The sequence below is a fragment of the Patagioenas fasciata genome, chromosome 12 (genome assembly GCF_037038585.1).
Source record: "Patagioenas fasciata isolate bPatFas1 chromosome 12, bPatFas1.hap1, whole genome shotgun sequence".
Classification (NCBI taxonomy): domain Eukaryota; kingdom Metazoa; phylum Chordata; class Aves; order Columbiformes; family Columbidae; genus Patagioenas; species Patagioenas fasciata.
Window position 1 is genome coordinate 16,041,974 of NC_092531.1, and position 25,873 is coordinate 16,067,846.

Consider the following 25,873-nt stretch of genomic DNA (forward strand, 5'->3'; position numbering starts at 1 on the left):
ATTTGATGCCAAGTACTAGAACAAATCTCTCCCTCAGAGTAAAAATGCTTTGAACAAACAAAAACAAATCCATTTTTGTCTGTTTATTCTGTACAAAGAACAATTTACAAAACAGAGCTGTGTTTTTTTAATCAAATATTATATACATGATCTGTCCCTACACAAAAATAATTATAGAGGCAAAACCAATTACAGTAGCTTAGACTTGAGATTTTACTGTGTTTTTTCCAGCAGGTTTATTCATCAAATTTATGTGTGTTCACACGGCTGTCTGACCTATTTCACCACAACTGGGAATTTTTTCCATGTTGTGGTACCAGTCTTAGTCCACAAAAGTAAAATGTCAACAGCTGCTTAAATCAACTTTGAAAAACCTTGTCTTGTTTGTACTTCAGAATTCGTTTAAACTTGTAACAGGTTTGTTTCTACACACAAAAATATGGAAACTATTTTGACAGTGATGCCTGATATGCTTCATTTAAGAAGAAAAACATATTTACTAATGACCCCTTTTTTTTTTTTTAAACTTCTTTATTTCTAGAGATGTCATCAACTGGATTTATGTTTATAAAGATAAAAGCCACTAAAAATAGGATGTTAACACTGGCACAAATATCCTTGTTGGCAATGTTTCTTTATAGAGATTGAGACTTTTTAACAAAAACTCACAGCAGGATTGTAATTCTGTACCACAAGATGTCTGGCAGCTCTGGGCTTGCTCAGGTATTTCCCCGCAGAGTCTGGTGGCAAAAGCAGTTTTTATTCTTCAAGATATTCCAGCACCTTGCTACTGAAACAGAGGATGAGACTTCCTCTTCGGACATTTATGCAGATAATTATAATGAGACATTCCTCCAATGTTAAAATAATTTATTACTAAGTTATCTGACAGCAGTGGCCCAAGTGTCATTTGTGGGGAGACTGGGAAGGACCCATCCTGGAGGGATGCAGCTTCCTTCAGGGTGATCGGCTGGCACCAAGTACTGGTCCCATTCATGCCTTTAACAGAAAAAGCCATGTTTGAAAGAAGAGCTGCTAGGAATTTGGTAACAAGGTTTATTATACACCCACATTATGTATTTTTTCCATGCTGATCAATACCCAAAATGCTGTAAATTGTACTTTGGAACTTGTTTTTCAAAACACAAACATGAAAATTACATGTACTGTTATATTAAACAGAATGGTTATGCATGGAAGTGCACTCTGCCTCACGTGGGCATCTGCTGAGTACAACTCTACCAAGCTAGAAGCTTGATCCTTAGCTGAAAAAACAGGAGAATTCATTGCATAACCATATCTGGAAGCTTACAAACCAAATGAGACTAATTTTATAAAGTCAACAAACAATACTTGTCAGCTTTGGTAATAAAATAAAGACTTTGATTTTACCTGATCTGGATAAGAGCTGCTACAGAATGCTCCGCCTGTAGGTAATAGTCTCGGAAGGGCTGCAATAGATGGGCTAGAGGAAATTCATCTGTTAAAACACAAACACAGAATTTGTTCAATAAATCAGAGACACTGTTGATTCTAGAAAGTCTTAGAAGTCCCAAATTTGCCAACTCATTTGCTGCTCCCCAGCTATAACTTGAAATCTCTTCGCTATATATTAAAGACTATTTACATGTTTTGCACGTCTCCTCATCCTTAGAGCTGTCAGAGGCAAGACAAGCAAAACTTTTCCTTCCTCCATCCCCTAAACAAGAACATATGGACACTGAAGCTTTACAGATGAGTCGTACTTACCACATCACCAGACTAAACATCTGTTGGGTGCTGGAAGTCTTCAATCTATTCTGTTTATTCTCACTTCAGCTTAATCTACAGCCTCTTCTTGCAAAACATTATGAAACTGGCTTGAGATACACTATGGTCTATGCTGAAGAGCTAAACAGTTTCTTACATCACATTTCAAGAGTACACTACATTTATCCCAGCTTTTCCTCAGACCATTAGTTACTCCAGGGGATTATTTCTTTCTCAACTATTTTCATGCCTGCATTTTGAACCCAGTGTCTACGAGATGGGGGAGTGCTGTGGAAAAATATGGCATTCAGAATTTACCTGGGTCCCCAAACAGCTTGGAATCAATTTCAAGTTTCTGCTGCAACAGTTTTTCCCTTTCCTTCTTCTGCTTCTTTTCCATTTCTCTCTTCCTTTCCTCCTCCTGTTCTCCCTCCAACATTACTCTCAGTGCTCTCTCCTCAGCCTCATACAGCTCTGTGCGATTTTTGAGCAGTGTTTTGAGACTCTCCACCTGATTTTCAAATGCTTCATCTGCTGAGGGGGGTGGACAAACACCTAAAAAGAAAGAGAATTAATTTAAAATTTTCAAATTCAGAAGGGGCTCTGTTATCAGATGAGACAGGGGAGCTGGCAAAATCTCAAAGGAAGATGAGCTTGACCTTGCTGACAACCACCTTACTGGAATAATTCTATCAAGAAAGAGCTTGGAAACATAGGAACGCAGCCACTGTATTCAGTGTTTTATAGTTCTTCTTGCATAACAATGTAACTAAAAACACTAATAAAGAAACAGTTTTTTCAAGCTGCACCTTGCTAGTCAGCACAGGGCAGGTTCATCATCTTATTTCCCGCGTGTGCAATTAAAAAAGTTTGGTAAAACCCTCACAACCAACCTTTCCTGCCAGCGGCCTCTTTTCTCAGTTTCCGAAGCTTTTCTAATGCATGCAGGATGTCCACCATCCTCTTTGTGTCTGCTTGCTTCTTCCGTACTTCAGACAAGACACTGTCAGCCGCAGCTTTAAGTTCTTGTTCCTATAAAAGAAAGAATAAATCAGACAGGACATGAAATATCCCACGTAGACAAGAAAAAGTTGCATCAAAAAGATGAGCAAAGCACTGGAGATCAGATTAGCTTCCTAGTAACGCAGCTGTAGCAAGTCAAACATCCAGCCTTGCCTTTTTATAAAAAAGCTGAAATGCAACAGACTTCAGGAAACAAAACAAAAACGCTGAGCTACTCACAAATTTGGGCCAAATAGCTTGTGAATTCATAAAGCCTCATAACCTTTAACCACCGAAAGTTAGGAAAAACACAGCATAAACCATCCTGATTCTAAAGCTCAGTAATTAAAGATCATGAATACAGCACAGATTCAACACAAAACCTTTTTCAACAGCTGCTCCGTACCAGCCCAGCAACAGACCTCGAAGGGCAGCTCTTCAGCCAACAGCCAGCACAAAGGTGTCTACAGCACTTCCCAGCAAGACTGACCTGGGGTGGCTTGGTTTTGTTTGTTTGCTTGTTTGTTTCCTGCTTTAGAGTTGTTTCATCTCCTGGTGAGACCAAAGAACTTGCAAACAAGCACCTTTACAAGGATGCAGGCTTATAGTTACCAAAACAGTATATCATTTCAGTTGGAAGAGACCCTCAAGATCATCAAGTCCAACCATAACCTAACTCTAGCACTAAACCATGTCCCTAAGAACCTTGTCTAAACACCTTTTAAACTCCTCCAGGGTTGGGGACTCCACTACTGCCCTCGGCAGCCTGTTCCAATGCCCGACAGCCCTTTCTATGAAGAATCTGTTGGCAGCTGCAGGGTGGCTGTGGGCAGCATGGGGCAGGCTGGCAGCTCGGGACCAGCGAGGAAAACCTCCACCTGCAACCGAGAGCTCAGCAAGCGCTTAAACCCCAACTACCCAGGTGAGAAGGTGAGCAAAGTGGAGGTGCCCACCGAGGCTCTTAAGGAAGCAGTGGGGCTGCAGGCCTTGCAAACATCATGTCCCCAGGCAAACCGAACCCACGCAGCACCCAGGTGGCACTGAGGGGGCAAAGGCAGGTGCCAGTCAGGAGAGGCTGGGTGAGGCCGTACCCGGTTCTTCTCTTCCACCTCCTGGATGCACTTGGCTCTCCACTGGTCGATCTTGGCCTCCCGCTCGGCGGCCCGGGCCGCCTCCTCCTCCTTGGCCGCTTTGGTTTCTTGCTTCCTCCGCTGCAGGCGCAGTCTCCTCTTCCTCGCCCTCTCCGCCTTCCTCCGCAGCGCCTCCCGGTAGCCGGGCTCCCCCAGGGGCCGCACGATCTCCCGCAGTTCTTGCCGCGCCTCCTCCGCCTCGTCCCGCACCTCGGCCCAGCCCGACTCGTCCCCCTCGGCCTCCCGCCGCCTCAGCGCCCGGCAGAGCGCGGCCAAGCGCGCCACCGGCCGCAGGGCCCGCACCGCCAGCTCCCGGGCGCTGCTGGGGCTGGCAGCGGCGGGAGGCGGCGGGGGCGGCTGCGGAGCGGCGCGGCAGCAGCCCAGGAACTGCGACAGCCATAGCTCGTCCTGCTGCCGCTGCGCCGCCGCCGCCTCCTCCTCAGCGAGCGGCCGCGGCGGGAACGGAGGAGCCGCCGGGAAGTAGGAGCCGCCGCCCGGCGGGAAGCGCGGCGCCGCGTCGCCTTCAGGCCCGGCCGGCGGCAGCGGCGGTAGGAGGTACGGCGGGGGCGCCGCCGCCGCGAAGGGCCCCGGGCGGGCAGTGGGACCGGGGAAAGGAGCGGGGGGAGGCGGAAAGGGCCGGAACGGCGGCGGCGGGAAGCGGCCGGCGAAGGGAGGTGGCTGCGCCATGTTGGCGCTTCAGCCCGCCACAGCCGCCGGCAGCGCCCCCTGGCGGCCGGGAGGACCTGCCGCCGCCCGGCCCCGCAGGTTCATACGGCTCCATTTAAAAAAACAAAAACAAAACCGAAACTCCGAAGACCCGTAAAATTTAAAATTGCGGGGAATGAGGTCAGGGATGACAACTCTCCACTGCTCGAATATTCGCTTTGTTTTATTCAAACGCCAGAGGTGAAGTACAAACTGTAGCTAAACAGCATTTTGTTTCCTTTAAAAAGTTCTTGGTTACATTTGTTCCAAACAACTTTCAAAACTAAGTTGCTGAAGGTTTCACCTAGAATGTTGTTCATTTATTTTTTTAAATCCATTTAAAAAAAAAAAAAAAGGACTTGAAGTAAAGGATTCAGAATTAAAAGCAGTTACATGTTTTTCACTCTACAAAAAGGAAAGTAAGGATGCAGTTACAGGTAGTTCACCACAAATTCCCATTCTGAGGGGACTAAGCTTCTCCTAGAAATATCCTCAACTCAAAATGCAGCTTTTTCTGAACCATTAGTGGGGCATTTAACCTGAACAAAACCCACCCTGAAATCCTAAGGGAAGTATCTGCTACAAGTGCAGGTCATGCTGCTTCGAGGTAAAAACACGAGTATTATGCAAAATTTACATGACAAAATATTAACAACAAAAATAGGGTCCAATCCTTTCCTGTCCTAAAGCATCCAATAGACTGAAAAGAATGATTAAAGTTTTAATTAAATAGCTTGAATTTAAATTAAAAAAAAAAAAAAAGGGATCAGTAAAACTCAAGTCCACGTATCACTGAAGGACAAAACAAAGGTGTAAGTGACAAGTTTAATTCCTGAAACAAATCAAAACCATACAGGTCCTTTAGTGTTTGTATTACAAAGACTTTCCTAAAGGATTAAATTCATTTTGGTGTAGAACAGGAGGGTTGTTTTATGGTGAGACTAAAAATCAAAGACAAAACCACAAGATGCAAGACTAGCATTTGAGAATATAACTTAAAAAGCACTGTCATGTGAACAATCACTACTGATTACATCAAAAATATTATACATTTACTTCTTTCATCTCTTAACATTATAAGATAGGTTGGGCAAATACCTGGCACCAAAAAACTGATGCATGATAGTTCTGTTGAACAAAATGTACTATATTAGAACATTAATATTTAAAGATTTGTGTTGACTTCTCGTCCCAATTCCAATGGCTTACGGTTTCCTGGAAATCTTGTTTACCCTTCCAGAAAAAATAAGCACATTACTGACTTCACCTTCTTGCACAGTATTCAAGGTGACTGAAACTTATTCCTAGGGGAGAGGTGAAGAATAGGATATTATTTGATATTGCATTCAAATTACTGTAACAAACTAGTGTCACATTTTAGCAAAATCTCCCAGCAGTGTCAAAGCGTGTTGCAGTTTTCCCCCAAAATTGCAGTTTTCCCAAAACCCCCTTGCAAGGATTTCGTCCCCGCCATGTAACAAGTCACTCCAGCACCCATCAGGCTTGACCTGAACATAAAACCCCCTGTGAGTTGTATCAGGAGCTATTAATAATAGTTTATTCACCCTCTACTAATGATTAATCTAGATTTCCCATTTGTAGAGTAACATTATTGTAAAATCTAACTAACGGCAGCGCCTGCATTGCTGGTTTAGTTTCTAGAAAGAGCAATCTGGGTGCTGCTCTATTTGCTATACATTTTAATTGAACAAGTGTAATATACAATTCATTTTTGAACATTATGCCATCCCAGTCCACACAATGTTCATCCAATAAATCAAGGTGGTGTTGCAATAAAAGACACGATCTGATTTATATCTAATCAAGTTCCTCATCATGAGATAGATCCAATGAATCAGACTGAAGCCAGAGGCAATCGCAAGGAAATAACCAAGTGCGCTTTTATGCGGGCGAGCGTTCTGACAGTATTTAATGGTTTGCAGCATCTGCTTGCCGAGGCCAGCCTTCCTCCTCAACGCCAGAGTCATACTCTTCTTCAGATGAATCTTTAGTGGGAGCCCTATAATTAAAACGAACGGATCAGATCCTTTAGAAATGGAGGGAAAGAACTGAGAGAGTTTCCACAGCTTCAGGTAAACATGTCACCCGCAAATGTTCCAGCTGCTAAAACCACCTTTTGGTCTGAAGATGGTTCTGTGCACATTTACACTATGACCAGTACACAAGTCTCAGTACTGAAAATCAAAAGGCTACTGAAGTCAGTTAAATCATTTGATTTAATCAGCGAATTTTAAATTTCCAGCCAACATGAATGCTGGCGCTCTACAAAATCACTTAAATCAACTACCACGAAGAGCAATGACTTTCCACTCCAGCCATCCCCTTTGAGACACAGGGTGTGCAGGGCCAAGCTTCAGCACACAGATAATACAAAAAGTCACTCAAAAAAGTTGGTGGGGTGGAAACGAAGTGAGAGCTCCTATATTTCAGACCTGTGTTTTTAACCTGACCCATCCCCTCTCAACTCCATCCTTTGTTCACTAAAATTAAGATTTTTTTTTTTTAAACCAGATTTGTCCAGTGCTATCAGCATCCAATCACATCATTACCGTAACACACAGTCTTTACAACATTAAATCGATTACTTTAACAAGAGTTCAGCAAATCAATGATGTACCTATGTGCCTCTCCACTGCTGCAAGAGCAATGGAGAAGAAAACTGCAGCAGCCTGCAGCTTGCATTAAAAAGCAAACCAAACAAAAATAAACCTACCTCAGTGGCAGAAAGTAGGAGGAAGAAGGAAAAAGTTCTGTTTCAGAAATTTCAGTGCAGTCACAATTAAGCTTCAGATTTTTACTGTTAACTTATGAGGCTTATAATTTACTTCTGTTTCTACAGGTATATACACACACAAAAGGCTTAAAGTAACTTCATATATGTTTATTTTTAAATTTGTATTTAAAAACTAAACAATACAAACCCAAAGTCTCTAGAACAGAATATGCACTAATTCAGCTGTGTACAGTATACAGAGAATCGGATCCTTTTTAGGTTGTGTGCACGGTTTTGTGTTTATACACCTGTTCCTATAGCAAGCATCAGAATCCCTGACATTACTCATCTGCTCTGATACTTCCACTATGATTTTACCTAATGTATCCTGGCTCTTTTTTGCCTTCTACAACATCTTTGTCAACTTCCACGCATACAATGTCAGAATTGGGCACTTCAAACATGGGCTCCAGCAACAGCTTTTCCTACAAGAAAATAAAGGAGGAAAAAAATACTGTTTCTGCATGCCATCTTCTACATAACAATGTGATTAGCAAGTGATTTTCAGAGCTAGAGGGTTTTCTTGGAAAAAAAATCTGAAAACCCACATTTTTAAGAGATTAATTGTATCCATGTAAGACCCAGAACTAATTGTCACAATTACATCCATACACAAACAAACATAGGTAGCTTTATTTACTCATTATGAGACTTAATTTACTCACCATTATAGATCGAAGACCTCTTGCTCCAGTTTTTCTGTCCAGGGCCAGTCTGGCTATAGCCTTCAATGCATCTTCAGTTACATTTAACTCACACTACAAAGAGAAGAATGATAAATTTATTAATTATTTCATTTATAATACAGTGCATTAAGCATGAGAGCATGTTACTGAAAATAACAAACAGTAGTGATTTGCTTGTCACAATCCAGACCGTTTAACATTTAAGGTACATATATAAAGCTTCAGCTACACTTTGCTTTTTATTAACATTGCCAGTATTGACGATGCCCCTTTACCTACATCATCTATAAGTATCCCCTACAGTACGTGAAGTGGCTCTTGATAACTATCAGGCAAGGTCATGAATGTTTATTTGAATGTTAACATGAAAAGCAGCTCAGCTACTTCCAGATTACTTGTCCCACAAGGACAGTTCACCAATCTAAACCAGTCAGATTTAACGAGTTTGCTTACTTTTTTTCAGAGTGAGGTGCATGCATGGTGGGAAGAAGCAATTTCCATTGATATTTTAGATCACTTTAACACTGTTTATAAGCAAGAATAATGAAGAGTCACCAAATAAAAATTCAAACCTTATCCATGCTGAAGAGTGCCTGGTATTGAGGAACCACAGCATTTCGTGGCTCGGTGAGAATCCGTACAAGGGTTTTCTCATCGAGGCTGTGCAGAGGAACCACAACAGGCAAACGTCCCACAAACTCCGGGATCATGCCAAATTCGATGAGATCTCTGGCTTCCACGTGACGCAACAAGCGATCCTTTTCTTCGATATCTTCATGTGGATTAGACTCTCCACTTATATTAGCGAGATCAGCTGCTGCTGCAGCCCTTCTGCCTTTTCCCATATTAGCAGGGGTCCCAAATCCCAGATACTGCAAAACAAACACGCTTACAGAACTATCATAGTTAGGTTTCTATATGCATTAAAACATCTGGAGTAACTGATGATGTCATTACATGTTAATTCAACCTCAAGAAATTACTTGTAATAAAGTCAGTCCCCTTGCACACAATTGGTTTCTTATAGCATTTAATTCCCTCAGTAAAGTATCAATACATCAGGCTAAGAGCAAGTTTTTCTTGAAATAAAAATGGTTAGTAACATGTCCTGATAAGTTCACAAATAACAGTGACACTAAAAAGGGCTCTTTAGAAGCAAAGTAAATGGATGCAAGTACACTTACATGGAAAAGCTACATGAATTACTATAAACAGTCATTTGGATTTCAGTCACTCCTTTGTTTTTAGAAACAGGGTGCACATTTTGTCAGAAAGCTGCAGCCAGAAGAACTGTGTCCCCAGACATTTATTTATGAAATAGTGAACTGCGTGACTAGGTATTTTAAAATGGTTAAAGCTCTTAACAACATTTCCTCAAACTCTCTGAAGATCAACAGTAAAAGCTTTTTTCTATTGACATCTAAAGGTTTTCTCAGTTTCATCCCTGATACACTCCCACTGAAATAGATCCTATTACAATTGCTAGAACTGCTTCTCATATTCTGTTTTTAAGAAGCACAGGACATGATAACAGTGTAAAAAGTTCACCAATGAAATATGGACAGCAAGTCCTCTACCAAGAGCTTTCAAATTTTTCCCCCTATTTTTTTCCTATTTGCACATGCTAAAAATTACTGTGCAGAAGCAGAGACCACTGCAAGCTACTAACAACAGGTTTGTTCTTTGCTGCCTTTCTTAGACTTAACCTCAAACCTCCAGATAACAGATGGAAAACCACTGCTCTACAAACAAACTTACAAATATACCAAGACCTTTAGGAGTCAGTACAGTGAGCAGTAATTAAGATAATGATTTTTCAGTTCAAATACAGCCTGATGCACTCACTTTTTCATTTTTTCTCCTGCTGATAATTCTGTCAAGACCATTGAAAGCACCAGAAGCTACAAAGAGGATGTTCGTTGTGTCAACCTGCACCGTTTCTCCACGAAGTTTTCGAGAATTTTTTTCTGGAACGTTTACTATTGTGCCTTCTAGTAATTTTAACAAGCCCTAAGGAGGAAAGAAGAAATCAGCAAAATAAAATTCCACTATATAGCATCATATAACGTGGCACACCATACTCTGCATATTTTCACAGCTGTACTTACATTTTCTGCTCCCTGATGCCTTTATAGTAAGTGTCTAAATAAATCAGTTTTCCATACAAGAAAATCCCACTCAAGGACAGATGAAAATCACACACAAGCCACACTTAGTAATGAGTCACTTTAAAAGTTTTGTCAAAATAGAAAACGTTATCTATTCTTGCCTACATTATGCAACTTGTTATCTGAATGCTGCAAAGACATTTTTCAATTAAAATGTTTCTATGAAGCAGTCTTGAGTTGCTTTTGAGCTGCTTCTTTTTGGAATGAAGACAGATGCGGGTTTCAAAAGTTAATAATTAAGGAAGTGAAGAATTATGACCCTCTATACTCGTATGCTATTTGCCATATGACAGGATGATATGTAGCCTTGATAGGTTGTTTGCTTACGAAATAAAATAACTCCACACAAGTACGTACTTGTTGAACACCTTCTCCTCCGACATCCCGTAGCTGATGAATACCAGGAACGCTGCCGATTTTATCTACTTCATCCAGAAAAACAATTCCTGTGGTTACAGAAAATGGATTGAAGGAAGACTCCACTTTTTAAGAGAAGCAAGAACTTACACACAAGAGAGAACAATTTAAGACAGCAGCAACTTGTTCTACTTCCATACTCTAGATTACAAAAATGTGCGTAATCCTGTCCAACTACGGACAAGAACAAAAACTACAAGATACACTTAGACTCTCTTCAGGTTTAATATCTCTGATTTAAAGTGTTAAAATTCAGGTACATGCAACAGGAATATAAATTAAAGAGATACTGGTGGTCTCACAGTTTAGAGCACTGAGGCGAAATTTTAACAGAATCTATGAATTAATTCAGGAAATATATCGTAAAAGTTCACCTTGCTGAGCTTTTTCTACATTGTAGTTGGCATCTTGCAGCAGTTTCGCAATGACAGATTCAATGTCTTCACCAACGTAGCCAGCTTGAGTCAGGGTGGTACAATCACAGATAGCAAAAGGTACATCCAGGCATTTTGCTAGAGTCTGAGCCAGCAGGGTTTTACCTGATCAAATAAAACTTGTATGTTATAACCACCATATATTTCTCTAAAGCACACAAACCCAAGTATTTACCGTAGTGCCATCATCACCATTACTAGACATTTTGAATGCCAGTGTGTTCATATATTCATTTAAGAACATTTTCCAGACCAGTTAGTTTTCATAAAGGGTGTTCTCTACCTTGGCAAGCTGTATTTCTGAATTCGACTAATAGTACATGTTTGAGGCAGCTTGAAATGAATACAGAATCACAAATAAAATGCCACACAACATAAAAACCAGAATACAAGTATTCGCATAGATTAAAGATTAAGTAAATCAGTAGTCCTTTGCAGCTACTCAGAGGCAGTGCAAAGTCCAATTGCTCCTGCTTGGAAGTTGGGGAGAAACTGTATTAAAATATTATTTAGTGAACATTCTCCCAAAATGGTCTGCAAAATGCTACCACTTCAGCACAAACTCTCCTACTTCTTATGACCATACAAATATAATTTCTCTTTTAACCCTCCTGCAACTGATTTGTCCCAGAGGTGAAACAACACTTTCTAACTGCAGCATTTGTGTTTGCCATCTAAAGTGGAGAAACTTCAAATGCATTTTATTTCAGCTTAGTGAAAGTTACATCTTTTCAGCAGCCAGAAAATATAAGCATTTTAAAAACAGGCAGCAAACCACATGAGTAGACCTCCCTTTTCAAGGCCATTTAGCTCAGTCTGTTACTATGGCATGAAAGCACAAAAATCCCAGTCTGGAATTCAGTTTAGCTTTTTATAAAGCAAACTGGAATAATCACAAAAGAGAAAAAAAAAAAAATCACTCACTAACAATCAATTCTAATAAAAATCTGACACCTACAAAAACATACAGCTGTATACCTGATCCAGTTGGTCCAAGCAGCAAAATATTACTTTTTTCAAGTTTTATGTCATCATTGGGTGAATCTAGTACTTCTCCGCCCCGTTTTTCCTGAGGTATCTGCTGGTTCATTTGTTGCTGCATTGATGCCCCTAAAGCGTTACCGTGTGGGCTGATTCCAGCAATCTGCAGTAGTTCTGAAGACAACAATCACAGAACTGTTTGAGCACTGTTACCTTAAATACACAATAAAAGCACGGTTCTTCTCTTTTGCTCTGCAAACCTATAGTTCTACCTGTACAGAAGTTTACAGATAGGACTGCAACAGAAATATCACACAATTCTTACAAAAACATGAGTTCCAATTGTATTTTTGCACAAGCATATAATTGCATATATGACAATAATTTCCAGCGGTACTGTGGATTATCTAAAAGTATTCCTCTACATTAAAAACAAGGTAAATTTTCAGTTCTAAAAATCAACTCAACTGTAATTTTTTTAACACATGAGAAAAAAATAAACCCAAACTGTTGAACTCTATGATGAAAAAGTGCAAGAACTGGTGAACTATAACAAGTACCAAAGCAATGCACAGGTCTGCTCTCAAGACTTAAAGACTTGTCTTAGTTCAGTTGCTACAAGTTTTGTCTCTACACATGGGTACAGAAACTAGGCTGGATTTTCTTTTTTCAGAGCACCAGTTTTAATTGGCTTGTAGGGCAGGTTTTGAAGGTTTGAAGAAGCGTAACTGGGACCACAAATTGATCTACACTAGACTAAGAAGTAGTTCAATAGCCAGGGAGAGTTCAGTAGACTGAAAATAAACATAACTGACATCACTCGGACCAAAAAAAACAAAAAAAAAAAATAGCAGCATTCTGAGGTTCAAGGTGACAGTGCCTTTCAAGAGTACAAATACCCTGCAGAAAACCATTGCATGACTTCCTTTATTATCTACCTCACATCATATTCTGTACGGCATTACTAATATAATCCTATCTCAGGTCTAAGTAGAAAAAATATACAATTTCACTTGGTCTCCTGAGAATAATTCTAAGGACAAATACTTATTTAACCACCTTCATAAAAGGTATTTTTACTATTTATCCGCTTTCCACCTAGAGCTAGATAAATAGTCAAATCCTAGTCATCTCAGTTAAAAACACACTCAATGCCATCAATTAAATCTACTTGCAGAAGAAAAGCAATAGCATTTCAAACTGGTGGTCACTAAAGACTATTCTACATTAACATCAAAAGAGAAGATATTGCAGAGGAGGACATGAGGAGAGAGTTCACTTACTTGTAAATCTGTACTCATCCTCCCGTCTTCTGATTTCTAATTCTAAGAGAGAGGATGAAAACAGTAATAAAAAATAAGTTTATAAAAGCTTAGAAATTCTCCACCTCTTGCCCTCTTCTGAATACATCTCATCACTGTGTATGAATGTATTTCTGACAAGAAATCCCCCCATGAACTAGTCTTTATTGCTGTCAAAATTAATCCAAAACGCTACGTGCATGCTTTTAAAATTACAGCAAGTTTTCTTCTACTTAAAACAGTAACTATCTATTACCTCTTAAGATTTTAATTTTAAAACTACTTACAGAAGGGGAAAAAAAAATGCTATAATTTTGTTTTGAAAAGTCTTCCTTAAACTCTCACATTTGTATGTGAGTGTTACAATGTAACATGTCACATATTTCAATATGTCCATTAGGAACATTCACTGCCAGTCCCTCTGGATGTGCAGCACCAATTTATCTTTCTGGGGAGGGTCAGGAACTTCCCTGTGCCAGGGACACAACTGCTTTCCTGCCACTACCAGAACAGGGCTACTAATGTTTCTCCCTCAGTTAAAATGCTTCTTTACATAAATTAAAAACAAAACAAAGAAGTTTTCTGTTTGCTTAGTGTACTATTTATTGCAAGATAGAACAAAACACCTTAAAAAAAAAAATCAAAGCTTGAATCAGAGACAGTAACTTAATCCTACTTCTAAAAATAAATTAGATCAACATAGCTACACACTTACTCAGTAGCAAAAAGTACTGCCAAGAGTAACTCCATCTATACCTGATAGACATGGAACAATACAGACGGTGACCAGCAGATGCTGCCAACCACAGCAAGCAGGGTTAGAAAGGCAGCTATTAGTCAAATACACTCTGCAAAATATTGTCTTCATCACCTGCATTGTTGCTTGCAGATTAAGCAACAGATTTACAGTTAAGCAGTAAGTGAGACTGGAAAGAAAAATTTCAGAGGCTCATTTTATAAAGGAAAATACCTAATAATATGTCAGTAGAAAATGCTAAACATTTAATACAGTGGGCGATACCCATAAACCTTCTGGATTACTATTCAAATAAACCACAGAAGTTCACATACAGTGAAAATTAAATTTAACAGAAATTATTTTAGATAATTTCAATTATAGAAAATTTAGTGTCAAGGCAAAACCTCTCAGGTTTCTTAAATCAGGGGCCTGAAATGTTAAGTTTTATTTGACCAGAAAAAATACCAAACATCACACAAACCTCTTGGTGTCAAAGAAGTCTGCTTTTCAACTTCTGCTTGCTGCCTCAAGTTGGCTGGAATATTATTGTAGATCCTCTTGTAATGATTGTACACAGCAACTGAAAGCACCTTCTTGGCAAAACACTGACCAACAACGTATTTGTCGAGGTAGTTATAAATCTGAAAAAATAAGTCAATCTTAGTAACACTTCTAAATCACCTTGCAGCAGAAAAAAACACTGTATTGTGCCAAAGATGGACTTTAGTCTAAACCCACCATTACAGAACTGAGAAACAGAACCCAACATCTAAAATACAAAATATATTCAATATGTTTACTTAAAAACATGGTGCTTACACAATCATATTGTGTCCATCAGTCCTCCCCTACTAATATTTAAACCCCTTGTCACTTTCACCCAAATTTGTAAGAAATTTCAAGAATATTTAATTTCTTAAATTAGGCCTATCCAGGAGCCACATGCATCTTCAGAAACTATTATCGTCCAGGAGGAGCTGAGAAACACAACAAGCTCCCTCACTGTTCAGGAGGGGGAAATCAAATTACTTAAGATGGGTGAGGGCCACAAGCGCATCAGCCACAGGTCTTGCCCAACAAAAGGTTCTGCAGCTACAGAAGACAACTGCTGACATAAGGGTGCAGAATTTGAGGCCACAGAAGGAAATAAAAAGATACTACAGCTGGTGACAGTTGACATTAACCTCAGAGTCACAAGTGAAAAAATTAAAGGTACTGGACTTCGTCACAAGACAAAGCCAGAGGAAAACAAGCCCAACTACTTTATTGGATCGATTTGTTCCCTTTATTAGTGCTCTGCTGTCAAAGGTTTAATCTTGAGCTAATCGTCTTTGTTGCTCTGTCACAAGAGGCAGTTATGCACCTGACGCAGATTAAAAAGTAAAGCGTTTCACCGTTCTGTAAACGCAAGGCAACGCTGGGCTGAAATGAAGAGCTGTACCTTTTTCGGTGGAGGCGGTGGCTTCTGCTGGAATGCCAGTTTCACAGCTTCTGCTGCTGACTCGGGCTCTTTAATGATGCTCTTTTTTGTGTCTGCCTCTGACAGCACAACAAAAAAATGGTGACACTTCTCACACTTCACAAAACGGGTGGAAGCTGCAGAAAAAGCAAAACAAAACGGTAAAAGAAATTGCTCAAACAGCATTAATTCAACTGCCTGAATTCGTCATACCCAGGACAAGCAGTTGTGAGACAGCACAGCCACCTCTGTGCTTACACAACACTTTCCCCTCTTGCACCTTAGAAGCTTTAAAAGCAATTATTTGCCTATGAAATTTGACATAGAAGAAACATAATTTGCCCACAAAGTCACAACAAAGGGCAGCAACCAAACAAGTGACTAAAAAGCAAAAATCTATTTAGTACTTATTCAGCAGCACTATGCTTGGAAAAGGAAATTGCATCTCAGAGTGATGCAAAATTAATGAGGGCTTCTCATTATGCAGGAGTGATTTGTAACTGCCAAACTAGCAGGAAAAAAAAAAAGTGGTTAACGACAGACAGCTGTGGTGGCTCCTGCTCTCCATGTCCCACAGGCTGGGAACACCATGGAGCGAGGTGGTCACCTCGGCCGAGGACATGGAGCGCAGCGGTGTCACACTAAGGGCTCATCCCAACCGCAAGCAGCCGTGGTATGATCAGGACTTTGATGTTTTGCCAGATCTTTTGCTTATTTATTTGTACTGCCAAGAGTAGAACAAATTTCTTTCAAATTCCAAAAGCTGAACCCTCCTGCCACTGACTTGGTGAACTCTGCCTCAAGAAATCATGTTATCTGCAAAGATTGGTTTCAAATGCCTGCAAACTAGAACTTGCACTATCTTTTTTTCCTCCCCTGCTTTGGAAAAGCAAAGTTGAAATAATAGCAAATAAACAGTAGAGAAGAACAAATTTATAATTCAAAATAAATATTTTCTGACCATATTAATATGCAAATCATGTGCAATAGGACTGGTTTCAAGTAAATGTATCAGTAAATGTATTAAATTAAAAATAAATGTAGCAAAACAACCACATGAAAAACTTCAATGTGAAAACTTCTGGTATCATAAAGTTTTTTTGGAATATGGCTTGAACACTGTAGTACCAGCTGATTTTAATAACAGCCTCTAGCAATAAACAAGCTGCTTATTTATAACTCCTTGCTGCCTCCCATATAGCTGGCATCAGCAAAAGGGGAGTGGGTGGGTTTTCTTAATATTAAGCACAACTTACCACTGCTAAGTAAGACCAGCAGACTATTTTAACAATGTAGCACATGATACTGTGATGATCACGGCTCTATTAACTCTACTCAAACGAAAATTTGTACTAAGAGCTGGAAAGTTCTCCTGGCAACATTCCAAGTTACTGTTACCAGCCTGATGATGGGAACGCAAAGGAGAACCGTTTGTATGCACTTATCTTACCTAACTATTATTTAGCAACAATATTGTAAGGAACAGACACCCAAAACTTTCTCCCAATGCCCACCCAAAACACCTCTGATATTCTTAACGACCACAGTGTAATGAGGCTGTTCTATTTCCTTGTACAATGCTAATAGTGAGAGTTATTAGGATGGAATAGCCAGGAGAATACTTGGCCCCTTTACAGGTCCATAGGAATGGTTAAAAAAAAAAAATAAAGAGCAAGTTATAAGAATAGTATTGTGCATCTTTAAAACATCATTCATTGAGAAAAATCATATAGTGTAGAGTACACTTTTATTAATTACTCCAACCAGCACAGAAGAAGGTTATTAATAGGAGATCTTCCTAATTTTCAGCAAGACAAATAGGGTTCGTGGTCAGAGAAACTTTGATGTATGGGGTGCCCTCGGGAGGAGATTCAACTATCAAAACACAGCTGTGAAACCAGACAGTTTCTATCATCCACACAGCAAGCTGGAAAAATAACCAGTATGAGAATCATCAGAACAAAACCACTGGAGAAGTTGGCCCCAAAATGCAAGGAAATTAAGTTTAAGTATAGCTACCTCCCTGACACTGAGCATTCAAAATTGCAAACAACATTGCTATTCTTAAATACTGGCATGTTTTCATGTGTTTTTTTAGCAAACGTAACAGCACAGCAAAGAGCCTGCATGTCAAATTACCTCACTGTCATTAAGAGGTCTGCAAATATTTACAGTGTGGTAAAATGCAAGTCAAGTGTTGGTTTCGATTCGGGTGACATTAGCACAGAGGCTGCGTTTGCAAAGAGACTTTTCTAAAGTCTGCACGAGCTGACCTTGCCAAAGAGAAATGCCGGGTTTTTACAATACATGCAGGAAGCCAAAACAATTGGAGGATTAATCTTAAAAACACTTGTAGGGCTGACATAATGGGCTGCTATTAAGCTGCTATAAGGTGTAAAGTCATGAGGAAAGAGAGCAGGGAAGCTCCTTACTTGGGAGGATGGAACTAACCCCACAGCATCAGGTGGAGACAGTAAAACAGCACCTGGTTACAGCTTCTCATCTCAACCAGCTTTCGAGCTATTGGATTTCACTCCACATCTTACTTCTCTCCTTGCAGAGTCTCACAGCCCAAAATAATACAGGAGCTGTTGAGAAAGTGTGCTGAAGCAAAATTCCTTTTGGTCTGTGTTATATTTTTCCTTAATTGTTAATTACTGGAAAACCATCGCCAAGCAAACCCTCATGCAAGATTTGTGGTTGCAAAGTGAAGCCCCATTAAAACAAAATCTGCTGAAAAAACAGCCTGTCACACTGCCACTCTACAGCAATTAACTTACTAATAAGTGTGTCTTTTATTCAGTATTTTGTTTCCCTACATATCTCAAAATGACTGAAAAATATTCAAAAACTGAAACAAATGCTAATTGCATATTTTTCTTTGGCTTTAGATATTTACTTAAGGCTCTGCATTTCTGTAATTCAAAGCCAAACTGAGCAAATTCATCATTTTCCCCTAACTAAGCAACATCACAGGCTTACTTGAAACATCTAGTGACAGCATGTTTAATATGAACAGCAATCCATTCATTTTGGGCAAAACAGGACAGATTTTTTAAATTATTATGAGTTTTTGTTTTCTTTTTAAAAACATTTTAAAGATAATTAGAACTTAGCTCTTCTGTTTTCCAGTTGCTTTATATTCTACAATTTGTTCAGGAAGCAGCATGCTCAAATTAACAGACTAGATCAAAAAGACACAGGTCCAGAGAAAACTTGACCGTGACTCACAGAAATTAGGACAACTACAATATTTGGTTTCATTTTTTTCAAGTTAGCAATTAACAGAAAACCAATGACTGCTTTCTCAGGATAAACAAAAACACCCCACCTGCTCTACACTGTTATTTGGAGTCACTCTGCTTAGTTTGACCTAGTAACACATTTCATTTATAGACTGTAAAACCCTAAATCCTCAGAGCAGAACATGCAAGGATGAGAAAAGTAGATATATTCAATCACCCACAAGCAGACTTCCTCATATTTTGACTTTCATGCTTCTGACAAATCTGACCAGCTGCAACACTGTTTTTAGAAGCAAAAAGTGGTTTTCCAGTCCCAAGCTCTTTATAGCACCTGCACGATTCTGACGTTGTGATTCAAGTGCGATATCACGACTTGTGAAGTTGAGATTGCCTACACCAGACATTTTCTCCCATAATTCAGGAACAAACTCTCTTCCTAAGAATTATAAATGGTTAAAGATTCCTAGCAACACTAACAATACATTAAATCACATCTCTGCTTTGCAGGGATACGCAGCGATTGTTCCAATTCGGGGCAATGCTTGAACGGTATTTCTACATAAAACCCATGAACTCCAGTAACAAGGGCAACAAACACACCAGGGAATTGAAAGAGTTTCAAACTGTCTGTCTGCTCATTAATCATCTGGTAAGAAGGTAAATGAGGTTAAAAATCCTTCCACTGTTTTCAACCACACCTAGTCCAGGAGAGGCCACAATATTGAACACCACACAAGACTGGATTTCTAGTTCCATCAACTAGTGTCAGATTTTTCAAAAAACCTCATAGCCTATAGTTTCAAACAAAAAAAAAAAATACTTATTATTTCTGGAAATAGTAGCTGAGGACCAATCCTTCCCTTTAACATAAATAAATATATTGTTATTCTAGAATTGTCTTGTGATTCATGACGTTTAGCATTTTTATTAAATAGTATTTTATACAAGTAGCAGCTAATAATAGCATGTCCACTCATTTGCACCGTGATATTAACTGTTGAACAACTTTATGCTGCCCTTGTCTTAAGGTTCTCATCGCACAAGTCTGATTATTACTTGATCCTTCCTCCTCCAGCCCCACCAAACTGACAATTGATATTCGCTTTCTGACAAGTATTTTCTAGGCTGGTCTCACTAGCACTGAAATAAGGAGAAATGTCTTCAAGTCTGACAAAACCTGAAGTACAACTGGCATTAATCTGGACTGTACTTCAACACAACATTGTTATTGCTGCTGGACACCTGGCATCTGATATATTTTGAATTTTGTATTTGGACTTTACTGCCTCCTATTTGGAATATAGTATGGACTTGACTTCATCATAGAAGACTGTGCCAATAAGACTTTTGTCACATACTAATTCCTCTGCTGAATAAGCACTTTGGTTATAGTACATGCAGGATTAAAGTTTTATTATTTAGTAAACAAAGGACAGACATTACAAACATACATAAGTGTATAGATATGGTGTAGAAATAAGTATCAGTAGTTAAAAATGACATTAACTACGTGAGCACCCCTTTCACTGAATAAAATGTAATGAACTATTTTAAAACTGCATATTCACAGTTACAGTCCAAATGCCACTACCATATTGTGGTCCGCCACACATCATAGGAAATTTCACAAATATATCCACAGAAACAATCCATGCTTATGCCATGGCCAAACAAAGCGTAAGATTTTGTACACTGTATAATTGTTTGAAATTCTAGGCAGACAAACTTGGTTAGCAGGACTACATTAGATCACAAATACAATCACGTTTGTGGCTACATACAAAAGAAAATATTCATTCAAACTTACACACAAAGGTCTCCACGTGTGTGCACAAGTCCCCACACTTTGGGCAGCGTAGCTGGTTCCCTCCTTTCCCAGAGCTTCCAGTGCTTGACTTCTTACCACCCCCCTCGCTGACAGACTTCTAAAAAAGATTTCCAGACAATTAGCCCCAAACAATGGAGCTGTTACACTGGGCATTTAACAGTGTGTTTATGGAATCCAGTAATGTGAATATTGCAACAGCTGAATGACAAAACTATAGTCAGGATTTTTTTAAAGGCTTTGAAAACTTGAAGCAACACAATATAAACATTTTTGAGAGCACACCCATCTGCATTTCCTAGGTTGGCCAATTTTGGAGACTCGTGGAAGAGGCAACCCGTATCTCCATTAGAACTGCTTGACTGTCACTAGAACAGTCACAACCTGAATTGCATGAAGAATGTTTAAACAGTATCTTTCAATGTAATTAATTCTAACCCCAGAGAAGAAAACAAATCATACTTATAGAGTAATTTGATTATCGCAAAACTCTGTTGATTCTAAGTGTTTCTGAAGCCACAGCTCTTCTCCCATCCTTGGCAGATGCTAATCTGGCAGATGGCTGTAGGGTAGGTTTGGCCTATAAAACAAGCATCTCAGAAACGGCTTGGAAATATTTTTTTACTTCTAACGCAGAGTTCCCTGCCAGAGACCTCCTCATCCTTCCCTGTGTTATCCTGTTTAGTGGCGTTCAAGGTTAACATTTTTTAAATCTATATCCAGTCTATGCCTTTATACTTTGATTAATAATAAAAGCTCTTATATTTTAAGAAACAGCAAAGACCTCTCTTCCCTTTTCTAAAATAGCTACCCATTTTTTAAACCCTGCTTGCCCATTCAGTTCTCCTCGTAATCCTTCTCAAGAAAAAAAAGACTGCTAAAAATGTTTTATCTTCTCTATTTTTTTTATAAGTTTAATCTGGACCTTCGGAACACAGCTGTGTCACCTGGACAGTTTCTCAGACGTCACAACACACCACACAAAGGTAAAGTAAGTACCTGTGAACTCTCAAAATCTTATTTGCTGACTAAAGAGCAGATTTATTCTCAGGTAATCATTTATCTAAAGAAGCTGTTTATTAACTATAATTAGAGAAAAAGGCTAGGACAAAACCAGATTACAATTTACTAACAAGAATAGAACTGGTCTCACAGACCTGTCTTGCTTAATGCAACTACCAAATCAGTGCTGAAAACAAACATTTTAAAATGTACTCACTACCTGGGAGTAGCAGGCTATTGAAGGAGAATAGTTCCAGTCATTCCTCCTTCCTGCAATGCTAAAACCTTTTGCGGATTTAATAACATTCTACAAAATTTTCAAGTGTCCCTTCACACTAGGCAAAAAGATTTCTAAAACTGGAAAAGCATTATGGGATGTTTATAGGGTTTTCTGCCAACAAATTCACAATCCAATTTATTTTTTCTTCACTGCCAGTTGTAGCAATTTGAAGGACCAGAAGTGTCAAGTCAGTAAACATTTTAAGAAGATTCTGATTTTAAGTGAGGAAAAAAATATTCTAAAAAATATTTAAGAAACATTTAATGTAAACCATTGAAAAACCTAACGCACACAGATTACCTTGCTTCCATCTCCAGAACCATCCTTGCTTGTACCATCCTTTGATGCAAAATATGCTGGTGTTTCCGAAAAGTTTCTAAGAGGAATTCGTCTTAGGGAACATGTTTCAAAAGTTCCAAGTTTTCCTAAGACAGGGATGCGTGTACGACCACAAGTAATACCTACAATCAACCGAAAACATGAAAATAAAATAATTTCATTAACCATTCCATTTTGGGGAAAATTTTGCTGATGCTATACCAGATAACAAAGCTACCTCGTTAGCACCTGACCACAACATACCCTAGTTGTTGCTATGTGCTGAATGCACACAACTTCTATATATTGTTTCATATTTTCCTCCAATTCTTTAGGGACAACAGGATGGAAGACATTGGTTTGGTTCTTTAAAGTAATATGTTCAAAACATAATATCCATCTATATGATAAGTACCCAAATCCTGTAGGTCAATTAAAAACACTCTAGTTCTAATCCTGATGCCATCAAACCCCAGAACTGATTTACATTAAATGGAACTCAAAGGCTGCAGTAACAGAACTCTGAACACTCCAAATTTCAGCTATTTAAAATAAATTAGTTTCACCACCTTAGTGTTCATCTCATCAAAAGCCGCCTGGATTGTCCAAAACCAATGTGGAAGTAATTCCAGGCCGTCTACCTTCAGGCAACTCAGAGCCCATTCTGTCACAAATCAGGAAACTTCCCAGTTATGAAACATATCCTCAAAACGATAAAAACAATCATCATCCAGGACTTATTGTGAAATAATTTAACCTCTGAAGAGAGAGACTTTTGAAGTGTCTCCTTATTAGGCAAAAATGACCCAAGATGTGTGTCAGACTCACGGACTGCACGTCTGTATTTGGCTTTCACTTGTGAACTCCACTAAAAACTAGTTTCGAGGAATCTGAGGTAATGCTTGACAAAAAGGTTGTCCTGAGGAAAATTAAAAAGTAGTGTCGTATTTGGCATACACTGACAGGCACAAGTAAATTCAGTGTAATCTTTGTTGAAATAGCTTATTGCCAACATGAAAAAAACAACCCTAATTGAGAAACTAAACAGCCTTCTCCTCCTCTTGCAACAGCAGCAGGGTTACATTTCATGACGAGGGATGATGTGAATCAACAAATGTCATGCTTGTGATTTCAACATCGCTCACCACAGACAAGAGCTTGGAATCCACATCCCATATCTCTCATTTAAAGTGGCAAATTTCTCACCCGCTTTATGTTTTTTTTTTTTTCCAAGGAAATGAAAATGCACCAAAAGATATATTTTTTAAGGATCTTCCATGGAAAGCTGATGCATTTATAATCTTCTTACTCTGTATCTGTGTTTTAGTCTCATTAGTTCTTTTAGACATCCTTTTTAAATTTGACAAAAAAAAATTACAAATTTTGAAAAAGATAACGCTAAAGTTAATTCAGAATGTTACTTGCTTTAAAGTTTATTGTTTTGGTGGGTTTACATGAGGCCAGACATGCTGGAGTCGAAAGCGCCGGTTTAAGCCTTTCGGCACAAGTGACATCAGAGATGTAAACGCAAAGTCAACTGCAATGAGTTAACACACCTCTTGAAGGCAATAAATCATCTCAGACTCGTCAGGCTATTGCTGAGGGCACAATCACTCAAAATCTTGCTGGAAATGTGGCAGCAGCAGAGACCATCAGCACAATCTGGGGGTGGTCTGTCTTTCGCTAAAAGCAGCACATGGTACCGCAACTCTCACTCCCCACAAGAATGTGATGAAAAGGACAAAAGTAGTAAAAAAGTAACTGCCTCCCTGTGCTTGAACTTCCAGTTAAGTGGTTTCCACAGCCTCACCTTCCGAGCTAGTTGGAAATAATTACTTTTTGTTAACTGAGCACAAGTCTTTATGAGAAATATTTCAAGTCTAGGTTGCAAAAAGGCAGGATTTTAATAAGTTAGCTAATTAAGGTCACTTACTAGCACTGCAGGGTAACACACACAGGACAACTGCTGCAGAAAATCGATCCTGTTGAAATAAACTCTATTCTCGCATTACGATTCCCAAAAGATACTCCAGTGCGGGCTAATCTTTCAGAACTTCGCACCATGTAATACTGCCCTAACTCCTGATGTGCCACCGGCCATCCCCTCCCACCCCCCAGGGTGACACTAGCAAAAGATTAATAGAAGGAAAAAAACAACAAAACCTGAAGACAGGAGCAGCCACCCGAACCCTTATCGCAGTGCTGCAGCGCGGGGCTGCGGGCGGGCTCGGCTCCCAGCCCCGGCGGCTCCCCGCTCACAGCGCCCCGGCGGTCACCGGGACCCCCGGCTGGAGGGCCGCGGGGCACTGACAGCCGCGCGGCAGCCAGAGGAAGGGGGGGTTCCCCCTCAGGAAAACGGAAGGGGCCGGCGCGCTGCGGCCCTGTGAGGGCCCCGGGACGGCAGGGCCCGACCCCACCGGGGAGCAGCGTCGCGGCGCGGACGGCGGTTACCTCTCCGCGCGGAGGGCAGCGTGGAGCCCAGGAGGCGAGCGGTGGCAGCGCAGCTGTGGCAGGCGGACATGATGCGGCCGCGGGCCCGGCCCGCTCCCCCCCCGCCGCCGGACTAGGCCTCGCTGGCGGCGGAGCTGCGCGCCCCACCCGCGCCGTAAACACCCCCTCCCCCCGGCGCCTCAGTGACGGCAGCGCGCTGCCGCCCGCCGTCACCGCGCACACCGCGCGGACTACAGCTCCCAAAGGGCATTGCGCGGGGACTCGCTTACCGCGAGCTCTGCTGCCGCGCGGGGCATTGTGGGAAATGTAGTCCTAGGCCGCGCTAAGGCCGCGTGCCCCGCCGCAATGCATCATGGGAAAGGTAGTCCGGGCAGCTTCTGCTCCTCAGGGGCTCACTCAGGCTCCTCCTTACACAGGTACTTCAGGTGATTCCTGCCTTTTAATTCTGCTTCCCAAATGCCACATGAGAAAAATATTTCCGTGGGATCCCAGAAATAACCTTTCAGAAAGCCTTTTGTGACAAATCAAACTAAAAGGGCAGCCAAAAACTTTAGGCAAAATGGAGCAACTTCGTGCAAGAGAAGAAAGCAATGCCATGTCTGACAGGGGGTCTTCAGGCAGGAATAATATCTGTAAATATAGATATTATTTAATCAAATATATTCTTTAGACATGTGGAAAATACACCTACAACTGACAGGTAACAACTATGGGCCTGTTTCTTTCAACTCACCTTCAACTCCTATTTGTCACGTATCAATTAAATGGAGCTAATTGATCCCAGCTAGTGCTCAAGGGATGACTCAGAGATGGGAGCCCTTCACCTGTCCCTCTCCTCAATTAACCCCAGCTGCCTTGCAGCAAACACGATCAGACCACACTAACACCATTAGAACACGGCGTGTTGTTTTTAATTTGTGTGAAACTCCGGCTGGATTCTAGCGCTTGTAAAATACAGCTGTGACACCCCCACCTACAGTTGGCCACCTGCCAATCTCGTTCTAATCTGAATTAAATCCAGTGCTGTGTTTCCTTTCAGGAGCTATTTGGTGGAGTCAGGCAGGAATAGCAGGTTGGGCTCAGGGACGTGTATCCACAGAAGTGGTTTTTTGCTTTGCAATTGCACTTCACGAAAGCAAGGAGGGAACTTATGAAAGGTGATTTACCTGCCAACTTCTGTATGTGCA

At 40.3% G+C, this 25,873-nt stretch overlaps 2 protein-coding genes across 3 annotated transcripts; both read right to left on the reverse strand.

Annotated features, from left to right (window-relative positions):
* Positions 1–68: 68 nt before the first annotated feature.
* Positions 69–4,602, reverse strand: PDCD7 (programmed cell death 7). Its single transcript, XM_065847005.2, has 5 exons — positions 3,843–4,602; positions 2,643–2,781; positions 2,068–2,304; positions 1,393–1,480; positions 69–999 (listed from the first exon to the last, which is right to left on the reverse strand). The coding sequence occupies exons 1-5, from the start codon at positions 4,566–4,568 to the stop codon at positions 882–884; spliced, it is 1,308 nt and encodes a 435-aa protein (XP_065703077.1). The 5' UTR covers positions 4,569–4,602; the 3' UTR covers positions 69–881.
* Positions 4,603–4,752: 150 nt separating this feature from the next.
* On the reverse strand, positions 4,753–24,841 carry CLPX (caseinolytic mitochondrial matrix peptidase chaperone subunit X). 2 transcript variants are annotated; one of them, XM_065847000.2, is made up of 14 exons: positions 24,687–24,841; positions 22,218–22,378; positions 20,618–20,735; positions 15,548–15,702; positions 14,588–14,747; positions 13,350–13,391; positions 12,064–12,240; positions 11,026–11,190; positions 10,592–10,680; positions 9,912–10,076; positions 8,639–8,938; positions 8,046–8,138; positions 7,699–7,805; positions 4,753–6,606 (listed from the first exon to the last, which is right to left on the reverse strand). In XM_065847000.2, exons 1-14 carry the CDS (start codon positions 24,754–24,756, stop codon positions 6,516–6,518), a joined length of 1,893 nt encoding a protein of 630 aa, XP_065703072.1. In that variant the 5' UTR covers positions 24,757–24,841; the 3' UTR covers positions 4,753–6,515. The 2 variants fall into 2 exon arrangements, with proteins under 2 accessions (XP_065703072.1, XP_065703074.1); XM_065847002.2 differs by lacking the exon at positions 13,350–13,391.
* Between the last annotated feature and the right edge of the window lie 1,032 nt (positions 24,842–25,873).